The sequence below is a fragment of the Mauremys mutica genome, chromosome 3 (genome assembly GCF_020497125.1).
Source record: "Mauremys mutica isolate MM-2020 ecotype Southern chromosome 3, ASM2049712v1, whole genome shotgun sequence".
Taxonomy (NCBI): domain Eukaryota; kingdom Metazoa; phylum Chordata; order Testudines; family Geoemydidae; genus Mauremys; species Mauremys mutica.
The window spans coordinates 46,321,843-46,334,749 of record NC_059074.1 but is presented as its reverse complement, the minus strand read 5'-3'; the positions used below and the strand labels follow the sequence as shown (position 1 = coordinate 46,334,749).

Here is a 12,907-nt window from a genome sequence, read left to right as displayed (position 1 = left end):
CAAATGTTCAAGAAGCAAGTAGCAAAGTTGCCCTATGAAGAGCTAGGACAAGGCCAGTCAGTCATCCCTTGAAGCTACAGGGAGAGCTGCAGCCCTCTCCGATCAGCCAAAAGCCAACTACAATTTGTTGCTGGAAATATCCAGATGCTACTGGGAGAGTGTTATTGTAAAGAGGTGAAGTGAATCCCTGTGCAGCTCCACTCAATCCCGAGAGTCAGCTTCATATCACAACTGCAAACTGAGCACGTTTTGTTTGGAAGTGAGATTTTAAGACCCAATCTTGCAAAATGTTCAGCATTCTTCAACTTCTATTGAAATCAATAGAAGTTGAGGGCACCTTATGGAATTGGACTCTTAGTAGGAAAGGTGTACACAGCTACCAATCAAAACTCTTCCATTCACTTGACACTACAAATAATGGTCTCTGGTCAGTCAATATGAAAGATTAAAAGAGAAACTGCTTAATATGTTCCATCTTTTATTTGATTACTGGTAACAATTTATACATTCTCTAGCCGCTGGAAGGAGATATTTACATGTTTAGAAACAAAATAGATTCTAGTGCAATATGGAGCACAAGCATATACCCTCATCTGTTAGTGATTTTGATAAAACGCAGTGCATTACATGATCAGTACTGACAAGACTTTAGTTTGCATGTTACGTCGAGCTTCTATTGATTACCTGATATTAGACGCTTACAACATTATGGTTTAATACTATCCCTTTTTTAGTTTAGTGACACATCCATACACAGCTCGAGTTTCAAAGGTGCAGAACATTTCTAACATCCACTGATTTCTTAGTGGTGCTATGCCCCCTCAGCACCTCTGGGGAAAAAAAAAATCCAGCCAATAAATTGCTTAAATGAAAACAATGATACAAGAAAGAAACTATCAAAAACCTTCTTGTTTAATTAAAAAAGCTTTCAACATATCAAAGAACTTTGAGAAATTAAATTTCAGATGTATTTGTTAACTTTTACAGTGGTGGGGGGGGGGGGAGAAAAGGACAGACATACTTCAAGTACAAAGAGCTTGTCTGCTTGTTGAAGAAAAATGATATTCGTACTTCAGTCCTTAGTTACTGTTGTCTCTTACAGCAGCAGAAAAACCAATCTCAAAATCATCAAAAGGCTGCATCAAAACACAGAACAAAAGTGAAAGAAACAGTAAAGTTTGGGTATGAACAATCAAATAGCATAAAGCCCATTCATGAATTTGCTATTGGGTACAGACGAGAGAATTTGGAGCCTATAACTTAAAATCTTTAAAAACATTTCTAGAGTCTGGTTCTCCATTGCATTTACCAGTTGTATGCCAGCATACCTTGGAAGATGTCAGTGAAATTACACCAATGTAACACTAGTGAGAATCGGGACTTACAGGTTCGAGAAAGCACAATCTTTTAGACCTTTTGGGCCTGATCCTCCTGTCACCTATATTTGTGTGAATAGAGCTATATGAATATAATTCAGGTATACATGATTGGAGACACCACTCCTCTAAGTTTTGATCCATCTGAGGGAGAGATTTTTGAAAACAAAAATATCGAATTGCTTTTCCAGTGTGTTCTAGGTTTCAAAGTTACCAGAATACTTTCACATATATTAATGATTTCCAGACAAAGTGCTCATGCCAGGCATAAAGTTCATGTTCTAACTGAAATAGTCTTCACACAGTTTCAATAAATACAGTAAAAGGCACGGTCCAACACAGAGTTGCTACAGGGAAGATTTAATTAAGAGTGGTGTGAAAAGCTTAAGTACCTTTTAACCCTATATGGGTTAAAACAGAATATTTGGCTGTGTCTGCACTTGGAAATGGAGCTGTTGTTTACAACAGTCAGTTGGAATGATGCTGAACATGGTTTCGCCTTATCTACGCTTGCAGCTTCACTTGTTCACTTGCAAAGTTTGCTGATAACGGTTGCCAGCAATGGTTCCATTTTGAAACATTAGTCTTAGTCTTGACTTGCACTCTAGGTAGTCCCAGTGAATTCAGAGCAGAATTTGGTCCAGTATGTTTAGTTTTAGTGGTGAGCTGGTTTAGCCATACAAAGAGTTCTGTACTAGATATTAATAAAGACATTGCACAAATATTAATCTAAGGGGACAGTTTCATTCATGGCCTGCATGCATGAAATGCACTTATTGTCAGAAAAGTGACACCAGAGTTCCATATTTATTCTCTCAGTGACACCATATCAAATTTCTTTTTACAAGTCAAAAAGATATTTCTAAGTATCTGCCCTGCAAATTCAACCTAGGACCTGAATATCGGCCTGAATACTTTCTGCCTCTTATATCACTTGACAATACTTTAGCTCCATCAGAAGTTAAGGGTTTGTGACAGGAATTACTGGGTGAAATTCTATGGCTTGTGTTATGCAGGAGGTCAGACTCATTATGATCATAATATTTACTTGGGGCCTTGAAATTTATGAATCACTGCTGAAGATTCTACCATGAGACCCGAGCTGACAGTTGGTTGATGTGTATCTTTTTTAGCCATGCACAGACACTATAGTTCTGAAAAAGGATAATTTTATTCCAACGCATGCACCATCAATGAAAGTTCTCAGCTAAATCTTTCAATAATGATGATGTAAAATGTAGGAAAAAATTGATTTGCACGTTCATCTTGAAGTGTGAACAGTTAGAAAAACAACTTACTTCCAAACTGAAAAATGTTTTGAGAGATGGAGTCACAGAAAATAAGTTTGGAATTACTATGGAACCAAATTATGGAATAAATATGGAAAATGTTCTTTATATGTAAAAATAAAGAACAGCAGCAGAGGAATGAAACAGTTGACTCATCATATGCAGTAATACTGGCCAAAATTTTCAAACCTGGCTACCTAAATCAAGACAACTAAATAAAGGTAGCCTTATTTTCAAAGCACTTACATCTTCCATGGACTATAGTGAAATTTGCTCAGAAAAGCCAGGCCATTTTTATTTAGGTCACCGAGTATGAACTTAAGAGCCCAAATTTAAGTATTCATGTTCAAAAAGTTTGGCACATAATTACCTCAGGTACTTTTTAAGGCCTTCATCAATACATACTGATCTCTAACTGTTAGTATCCTCTTTTCTGAGGCTCCCAATTACTATCAGATGTGCGTTTTTTGTGGACAGCTGTCTACTGGAAACTGGACTTCATGCTCATTTCATTTAGCCCATCTAACAATTACTGGATGGTAACAACTTCAATCACCATGTTCTTGGATTGGATGTCAACTGGCTACCATTTGAAAAAGGCTGGTATCATTGCAGTAGGAACTGAACATAGATATACACACCTACCTTAAACCAGCTATTAGTCCACCTGGAATTAGTTTCTTGGACCTCTTGAACCTCATTCCCATTACAATGGTCAGTATAAAAGCTGAAACTGTAACAGACAAATAAACACCATATTTACTGTTTTCCCCAATGCTATGGAGCAGTGGAATTTTCAAGACTGTGCTTACTTATCAAAGGACTACCAAATACACTTTTCACTACCTTCTGCTGTGAAACTTCATGTGACAGAACTCCCCCTTGGTCTAACAGCATGCTGTAACTAGCTACATGTATAGCCTAATGGATAGAGCACCAGACTAGAACTCAGGAGACCTGCTTTCTTGTCCCAGCTCAGTCACTTGATTGCTGGTTGACACTTGGCAACTCCTTGTGCCTTGGTTTCCCTATCTGTAAAATGGGGATAATAATGCTTACCTCCTTTGGTGAGTACTTTGAGATCTAGAGATGAAACAACTGTGACCGTTATTTTAACCTACAGCCCCGGAAATCTTTCAAAATACAGTACTCTGATTTTCTTAGATGTAAGTAACATTTCTAAATATAGAAACATGCAGAATCTTACTTTGCAGACACTCATAACACTGTCAAACAGTGTGAATTATTCTGCTACATTTGCATGTAAGGAGTGATCAGGAGAGTAGTACAAGCCACTACACATTGTACCAGTTGACTGGACACTGCCTCACAAATCCCCTCATCATATACCATTATAGCGCCTTTCCCAACCCCCAATTTCAGGAACTTATAAATGCTAAGGCTAATCTCTGCAATAAAAAAAAGTTAAGTCTTTTTGTTGAAAGGTTGCCTTGAAAATATAAACAGCTGCTTGTCACATATTTCCCCTAAAGAACATTGTTATTGATGTGGCCTATGGCATGGCCACAGGCTCTTTGGTTCACGGGGGCAAACCTGACACCAGTTCTTGGCTGTGAGGAGTAGTGCCATCTGAGTTGCCACTAATGGCATCAGAGGCGCCAAAAGTTCCAGCCCAGCTGGTTCCTCTGAGGTTGGACAATGCCACATTGGCCTAAAAAAGATGGGATAGCTCCGTAGTGTGATAGGGTATCTGATGCAGAATAATATAGGTTCTAACCCCAACTCCAACACTGTGGGAATCATACAATGCTCCTATCACTCTTTCCCCATCTGTAAAATGGAAATGCCAATGATTCTTAACTGTCTGTCATAGGGATTTTTGACACATTAGTAGAATGCTATATGAGCAGAAAGATTCACCAGAAAATACAGACGGCTATTTGGGAGGTGGGGGGAGATGAAGAACTATCACTTGAAATAATTTTTCAGAGTCGGCAAGAGCATGGGTCTCAGCATAGGCAGTAGGCCTCTACTTCTCCTGCAGCTGGCAGTGATGCTAAATTCCTCCTGTTTTATTATGGGGCAACCCAAAGTATCCCTTTCCAGAATCCACAAGCCAGCCCTATGCACAGCAGTGTAGTCACAGTGGACAAGAATTAGTTATGTTTGCTTGGGAAGGGAGCATAAACTTGTTCTGTAGGCTCATTAGGACAAGTTCTGACAGCTAAACACAGATCATAAAATTCCACTCCCTAAGTATACACTCCTTAAGCAATGAAGCAAAGTGATTTCTAATCACCACTTTTCTTTTATGCTCCCATAATCTGACCTCAGGCATGTGCCTGAGCAAAAACAAGACTGCTCCACCACATGAGCTTCTCCTATAGCCCTGAATATACTTACCATCATTCCAGATTAAAAAGCGTGTCCATTCCATAAAGGCTCTACTGACCAGGCACCAATGCCTGGATTATTCAAGAATGCTGAGACACCTTGGGTCCAATTTTCATGGGTGCTGAGCACCCCCAGCTCCAAGCGAAGCCAATGGGAGCTCTAGGCACTCAGCACCTCTGAAAAATCAGGCTTTAGGCGTCTCAAATTGGGCACTGAAAAACAATGGCCTAAATTCCCACAGCTGCTCCAGCCACAGAAATCTGAATTCAAGAGTTCATGGAAGTCAGGACAACGTATACAATTTATTTATAAAAACACTGAAGATGGAAACTCATGTTACCTGTCAGCTCTGTGTTCTTGTGGAATCAGGTGCAGTATCCAGCCTGTCTGACTCATGAAGGACATCTCTCCCCCTCCCCTCCTGCCATAGCCTCTGCTTGAACCCAAACCAATCAGAAGAAAGAGACTTACAAAAAGCAATGAAAAGGCAGTGGGAGATGCACCTAAACCCCTCTGGACAAGGGTGACACGATTAAGGCAACTCCCCTAGCCTCATTTGCATCGAAGATGGTACAGGAAGGTATCTCCATTAGCATACAGAATAGAGAACAGAGATTCCAAAGCAAGAACTGCACTGAACTCTGCGACCACAAAAGCAGGGAAGCACTGCATGATGGGGGATCTCTGCTCCAGATGTTAATGAACCGATGCTTGCATACACCGAGCTCAGTAGTTATCAGACCAATTCTAGTAATAAATCCTTTACTGGTATCCAAAATACTGAAGTTGCCTAATTGCATTGTGAGCTCCCTCAAAGGAGCATCGCCCATAGCCAGGAATGATCTATTATCTAGCCTGACCAAAACAACATTGGTATACTCCCTTGAGCCATCATTTTACCCATAAACAAATCCAGTGTACTCCCTTGAACCATTTGTTTCCCTACAAACCCCCCTACTCATGCTCAAGTAAGGGGTCTGATGCCTGGATCCAAAATCTGATTGTGCTGGGGTTTCTGCCTGTCTCCAGCTCTCCAGACCTTCAGCTACCACCACCACCTGGGAACCCTGACCGGTTCAAGCTTCACAGAGTGGTGAGAACCCAACTCTCTCTCTGTTGTCTTTTTTTCTACTCTAGGTATAGCTTTCTAACCCTGACTTGTGTGATCAGTTCTGGTTTTCTAAACCTGACTTTTGTAATCAAAATTTAAGCTAGATATAATATTATAACCGTTTTGTTTGTTTGGCTCTCCTATGGTTATTACTTGGCAATAACTAACTTTATGGATTAAGCTGGTTGTTCTCCCTGCCCCCGTGGCATATGAGGGTGTCAGCTTGGAAGTGCTGTTCGACCTAGCCTGCTGAGTCTAAGGGCATATGAGGGTGACAGCTTGGAAGTGCTGCTTGACCCAGCCTACCGAGTCCAGGGACATAAGGGGGCAGCTTGGGAGTGCTGTGTGTGTGTTTTCATCTGATTCTGGGGCTGGAGGAACCCAGCCCTGGGGAACCTAGGTCCTGCAGGATAGCTCCATTGGGAGGGAACTTGCAGAAGGGAGAAGTAGAGCTCCGTATGAAAACACAAGTAGTACACTGATAGAATTACAGAACTCCTGCCCCACCCCAAAGAATAACCCTAGTAAATGAACGTACCCCAAAGTAATGGGCAAATCTGGTAACACACACCTTTCGTGTTTGCATGGTATAATTTCTCAAACATGTAAAAAGTAAGAGTGATACTATTCTGGTTTCCTAGCAAAGCATTACCATTTATTATAGGATACCCTTGTTACAATCAGAGTTGGAGATGGATATAGTAGTGACTATTGTTTTTTAGGCCTAGATCATGTAAACACTTATGCACATGCTTAGCTTTATCACACCTACACCATCCCACTGAGTTCCAGATTCACTGGGACTGTTGCCATGCACAAAGTTAAACATGCATGTAGGTTTTTGCAGGCTCAGGCCCTTACTTTGTAAGCAGTCAAAAACAATTTAAAAAAATCTAACAGTAGAAAAGTTTTTAAAATATATGTAAAGAGAACATTTACCTGTCTGCAGCATTGCTGTAGCCTTGTTAGTTCCAGGATATGAGAGAGGCAGGATAGGTGAAAAATCCCTTAATTACCCACTTCATTTTAAGTCAGAGGTGGGCAAACTATGGACGGGGGCCACATCCGGCCCTCCAGATGTTTTAATATGGCCCTCAAGCTCCCGCTGGGAAGTGGGGTGTGAGGCTTGCCCTGTTGTGGCTCTCCAGCTGGGGAGTGGGATCGGGCTCTTGCCCTACTCCGCACAGCTCTTGGAAGCAATGGCATTTCCCCCCTCCAGCTTCTATGTATGGGGCAGCCATGGGGCTCCACATGCTGCCCCCACCCCAAGCACTGCCCCTGCAGCTCCCACTGGCCAGGAACCACAGTCAATGGGAGCTGCAGGGGCAGTGCCTGGAGACAGTGGGCAGATCCGCCCGGCTGCGCCTCCAAGTAGGAGCCGTAGAGGGAGGGCATGCTGCTGTTTCTGGAAGCTGCTTGAGGTAAGCACTGCCCAGAGCCTGCACTCCAACCCCCTTTCCCAGCCCTGAACCCCCTCCCGTCCTCCGAACCCCTTGGTCCCAGCCCGGAGCACCCTCCTGCACCCACAACCCCTCATCCCCAGCCCCACCCAGAGCCAGCACCCCTAGCTGGAGCCCTCCTGCCCCCAATTTTGTGAGCATTCATGGCCTGGCATACAATTTCCATACACAGATGTGGCCCTCGGGCCAAAAAGTTTGCCAATCCCTGTTTTAAGTGGTCTTCTGCAGCATGTGTGAACAACTTGTATTCAGTTTAGACACTCTGGTTACCTTCCCCAGATCTGAAGAAGAGCTCTGTGAAGCCTGAAAGCTTATACCTTCCACCAACAGAAGTTGGTCCAACAAAAGGTATTACCTCAAACATCTAGTCTCTGTCATATCCTGTTACCTGCTTTTTGTATGTATAAAGCCTCCAACTTTAAAAGACTAAATTGAAGCAGTCTAACTAGTTAAATTGTCAGGCAGACTAAGGTGTCACGTGATGCAAAAAATTAAACAAAATATGTATTTTGAACAGTCTTTAATTCATGTAAAAGTCTATTTTAAACTGTACACATTTTAATACTTACAAAATGATATCTTCACATCTCTGGAGTCATGTGTTACACAATACGCTCCATAACCAGACATCAAACCAAAGAAGAGACCAGCAACCAAAGAGACTATACTTCCTGCAGCAAACCATTTAAAGGAATATAAAAATGAAAACATGAGGAACAACTGAAAAAAACAGACTACCGAATATTATTATTATTATTAGACAATTTCCTGTATATTTTGCTGCTACAACTAAAATCTGAGATGAACTGGAGTTTTCCCACATTTTGGCTATGAACTACTCTGGAAAAGAATCATTTTTACTATGTAATGTTTCAATGAGTAGGTCTTGTATAACAGCCTGATAGGAATAAAGTTCCAATGCTGGGTTTTGTGAAGTCCATACCCCAGATTCTCTATTGAGTTCTGTTTTAGGGTATGTCTACACTAGAAACACTATGGCAGCACAGCTGCACCTGTGCTGCTGTACTGTAGACATTTACTACAGAGACAAAAGGGGTTCTTCCATCCTGTGCCCCCCCCCCGGAGCAGAGAGTGGGGCCGCGGCTCCGGGAAGGGAGGGACGTGGACACGGTAAGGGGTCAAGGCTGGGACCACACCAGGGGGTGGGAGCGGAGCCCTGGGTGTCGGGCCGGGAGCTGGGACCCCAGGCTGGCAGCGGAGCTGGGTGGCACTCCCTCCCCTCCCTGCCCCCTACGGGGGCTGGCCTGGGCCGCAGCCATGCCCCCTCCCCCCTGCGGCCCGCGCTGCTTCCTGCAGCTCCCATTGGTCACGAACGGCAAACCGCGGCCACTGGGAGCTGCGGGCAGTTGTGCCTGTGGACGGCCAATGTAATCAAACTGTCTTGTGACCTGTCAGTGGATTACCCTGATGGGCTGCAGGTTGCACACCACTGATCTAGACAGAAGCAGCAGTAATTCTTTCCTGACTTGGTCTGAACTATTTGTCAGGATCTGACTCATGTAGCCATTTACATTGTGCAAAGTGAATTTAAAATACCATCATTCTGGTTTAGGAGCAATTTATCCCTACTTTGCATTGGTGTAAATGACTTCACAAGGTGTAAGACACTAGAAAATCAATCCCTCCGTTTCCAAATCCTGCCACCCCCACATTTACCTTTGCGAGTATATCCTACAACACCGCCAAGAGCCACCACTATCGCATAACCAAACCCAATCCAGTCAATTGCCATGATCACCACTCTAAAAAAGGACAACAAATGACAACTCTGAACAAATGACAAATTCTGCTTTAAAAATAGATTTCCTGTTTAGGATTATGAAGTATTATCCATGAGTACTCCAAACAATAATAAATAAGTTACAAGTTTCAGTATTGTGGCAATACTCAAAATGTGCATGTGCTGAAACCGGCAGGTCCGCCAACAGCAATTCTGGGCCCCACGGCAGAACAGTCAATGTGCCCCTGGTCTGCCTGACATTTGGGCAGTGCTGCACCTGCACTGGCCCTGCCAGAGGCAACTAGTGGGTGGGACACAAAGGGAGGCACTAGCTGTGTGTGTGTGTGTGTGTGTGTGTGTGTGTATGTGTGGGGAAACATGTGACACCCCCACGTGACCCCTCCCACATGACCTCCAATGTGACTTCTCTCCATCCTGCCCCCAGCCTGGGACCATCGTGCTCTCCATGCCCCTCCTCCCCTTACCAAGTTAGCTAAGCATGGAGCTCTGTCCTCCTGCTGCGCTGGCCCAGCTCCCCCAGGCTGTTTGGCTGCTCTACTGGTAGCCAGGCTCTGGAGCCACTCCCAGATGCTGCCCAGTGCAGCCCAGCAGCTGCCTGGGAGAATGCCTGGCTGCAGCAGCAGGGGGCTGGCCCCCCACAGGTTCAGCTTCTGGTGACAGTGGCCCATTGAGCTGGAGCTCCCCTGCCCTCCCCGGCCTGCTCAGAGTTGGCTCCTGTCCGCAGAAGCTGAGCCTGCGAGGGAGAGGGCTGCTGCTGTTGCCACTCCCTGCCCTGCCCAGGCTCAGCTTCTGGGTACAGGAGTTGACTCTGAGCATGTCAGGGAAGTCTCCAGCTTACTTGGCCACTGTCCCTAGAGAAGCTGAGCCCCAGGGCAGCCGCTGCACTTCACCAGGCAGTGTGGCCGGAAGAAGAGAGGCTCTGGCCCTGCCCCTTCCTCTCCCCAGCTGGGACTGGCTGCTGGCTCGACAAGTTGCCCAAGCAGGCGTCTGGGGAGGGCAGGCGGGCCTCTGAGCCCTGCAGCCTGCCTGCACGATTTAAAAGGGCCCGGGGCTCCTGGCCACCACCACCACCGCCGCCACAGTGGCAGTGGCCTGGGGCCCCTGGGCCCTTTTAAATCACCAGGGACCCTGGGCAATTGTCCCCTTTGTCCCACCCTGTTGGCAGACCTGTGTGATCTTTTTACTGTAACCCTTGTCCCTTTTCACACCTGCCTGTCTGTCTATGCCCCCCCTTTTTTTAACCTTACACATTGTGGCATATCTAAAATTAGGCTCCAGTCCTTCAGAGACTTATGCTCATGAGTAAGTCCTTGCAAGATTAGGGTCTTAGAAGCTATAGGCAGTAAGCTGATTGGGGTAGGGAGCTCGCTCTCTGAGGCACAGAGAGGGGAACAAGCAATCTCTCCATGAGTGAAATGGCGACAATGATACTGACCTCCTTTGTAAAGCATGATATAAAAACATGCTTTGAGATCTGCTGATGAAAAGTGCTATAACACAGCTAGGTGTTATTACTGTTCTGTTCATTCTGCAATGTTCCTTGCACACTTTTGGGTGCTATACAAATAAGCAATATAATTCACCAAATACAGAATTACAAATAACAGAGTGTTACATTTAAAAATCCCACAGTAACAACATGAAATGTATAAAAAACATGCAAAAGTTTGCTATTCCTACGTAGATAAAATCTCCCCCCTTCCCAACCGAAGAGCGAGCCTCCTCCTTTCTGCTCACTCCTTTCCCCATCCACCTTGGGTTGTGTCCTGGGAAGGGAGGTTTTCTAGATCTTAAATGTTAAAAAACAAAACACGGAGTAGGCAGGGAGAGAGTTGATCAAGCATGTTAGAATTTAATCACCAACATTATGACTGCATTTATTTTGAACCTCTAGGTATGTACTAGAGGCCTACAAATCACAAGGTGGAGACATGGTTTGAAGAGGGTACAATCTAGGGCTCCTAGTCCTGCAACGAGTTCCGCACGGGCACACCTTTGCCCCAGCAGAGAGCCCCAAAGCTGCCAAGATCTGTCCGGCGGTCTGCCTGCCCAGAGCTCACTACCTAAAGGCCCCATTACGCCTACACTAAAGCGGTGAGTAGCTTTACTGGGCGAGCAGTCCCAGTTATGATCAATAACATGGCACTAACATAACAGGTCACTTTCCTTTTATGTTGCATCCCATCTTCCAGCTCTAATTTGGCCTAGACCAGGCAGGTCAAGAGTCAGTGTGAAGAGCACCGCAGACACCTGTCCCGCTGCATAACACGGGGTTGTTGAGGTCCAGTGGTGTCTGCCCTGTCAGCACTAGAGACGGGGACGCAAGTGCGCACTCTAGAAGGGGGTGAACCGGAAGGCAGCCCAGCTCCCCGCTGGTTAGGGTGCTCTAGGAACGACGCAGGCCAATACTGCGCGTCTCAGCCTGCTGCGTAGGCCTGGCGAGCCCCTGCTCTGCCTAGTGCAAACGGCCCGCGGTGGGTGGGTGGGTGTGGCCGGGGCCGCTCTCGGGCACAGCTGGGTGATGAGAGGGCGGGGGGCGCCCCCTTTCCGCTCCCTCCCAGGGAATGTCGAAGCGCTGGCGCAGGGCAGGGGTCGCGCTTTGCAGACCCCGCAGGGCTGCAGCTGAGAGCCCGGCTCTGGCCCCGCGGGTACTTTCACCATCGCACGCGCGGGGGGGTGCGGGGAGGGCTGAGCAGCTGGGGATCCCGGGGGACAAGCTGGGACCCTCTCCCCGCACACCTCGCGCCTGCCTCCGCCGGGCACTAGTAGCTGCGCGTTCAGTTCCTCTCCCGCGTCCCGGCTGAGGACTGCGGCTCCTCCCACCCCTTCCCCGCGCAGAGCCACCGCCACCGCCTGCCTCTCAGCCAGGCGTCCGGGCTCCTTGCTGGGCAGGGGGGAAGCGCCCCTACAGCCCGGCCGAGCCCAGGAGCCCTCTGTACCTTAACAGAGCTCCCGGCTCCAGCGCCTTCCGCACTCTCCTCCGCGCGCCGCCTGCTGCAGCTGAGCCCTCGCCGCTGCCTCTGGGCGGGCCCCCAGGCGTGCACCGGAGCGAGCCTGCTAACACCACTTCCAGGCCTCGCACTTGGTTCCTCTCTGTGGAGGCCCCATAGTAACACAGCGGCTCAAAAAACACAGGGGCGTGCTGCCACCTCATGGGAAACGTAGGGTATTGCCAGGCCAACAGCAGCCACATTGCCCAGCCTTTTCTCGCCTGCAGGTGGTGCTTTGCCCTGCACTAAAACAGAGGCCTTAGGTGAAGAGCTCTGTGTATAATGTTTTTACACACACGCGGCCAGACTTCAGGTTGCCCTTTGTGCCTATGCTTTCTGATACAGTCTAATCATAGTTGGCTTGCCTACTACAAAAGCAGTTTCTCCTCTCTTGGTTTTCACACCTCAACTGCTAGAAGAAGGCCTCATCCTCTCTGATTGAACTAACCTCGTTATCTCCAGCCTGATTCTTGCTTGCATATATATATATATATACCTGCCTCTGGAACTTTCCACTACATGCACCCGACGAAGTGGGTATTCACCCACGAAAGCTCATGCTCC

General features: G+C 46.4%; 1 protein-coding gene across 3 annotated transcripts; it reads right to left on the bottom strand.

The window, feature by feature from the left end:
* Positions 1 to 465: 465 nt before the first annotated feature.
* On the bottom strand, positions 466 to 12,522 carry TMEM14A (transmembrane protein 14A). 3 transcript variants are annotated; one of them, XM_045010947.1, is made up of 5 exons: positions 12,293 to 12,522; positions 9,269 to 9,354; positions 8,161 to 8,262; positions 3,311 to 3,398; positions 466 to 1,136 (listed from the first exon to the last, which is right to left on the bottom strand). In XM_045010947.1, the coding sequence occupies exons 1-5, from the start codon at positions 12,505 to 12,507 to the stop codon at positions 1,097 to 1,099; spliced, it is 531 nt and encodes a 176-aa protein (XP_044866882.1). In that variant the 5' UTR covers positions 12,508 to 12,522; the 3' UTR covers positions 466 to 1,096. The 3 variants fall into 3 exon arrangements, with proteins under 3 accessions (XP_044866882.1, XP_044866884.1, XP_044866883.1); XM_045010949.1 differs by lacking the exon at positions 12,293 to 12,522 and adding an exon at positions 12,093 to 12,119; XM_045010948.1 differs by lacking the exon at positions 12,293 to 12,522 and adding an exon at positions 11,520 to 11,548.
* Positions 12,523 to 12,907: the final 385 nt, after the last annotated feature.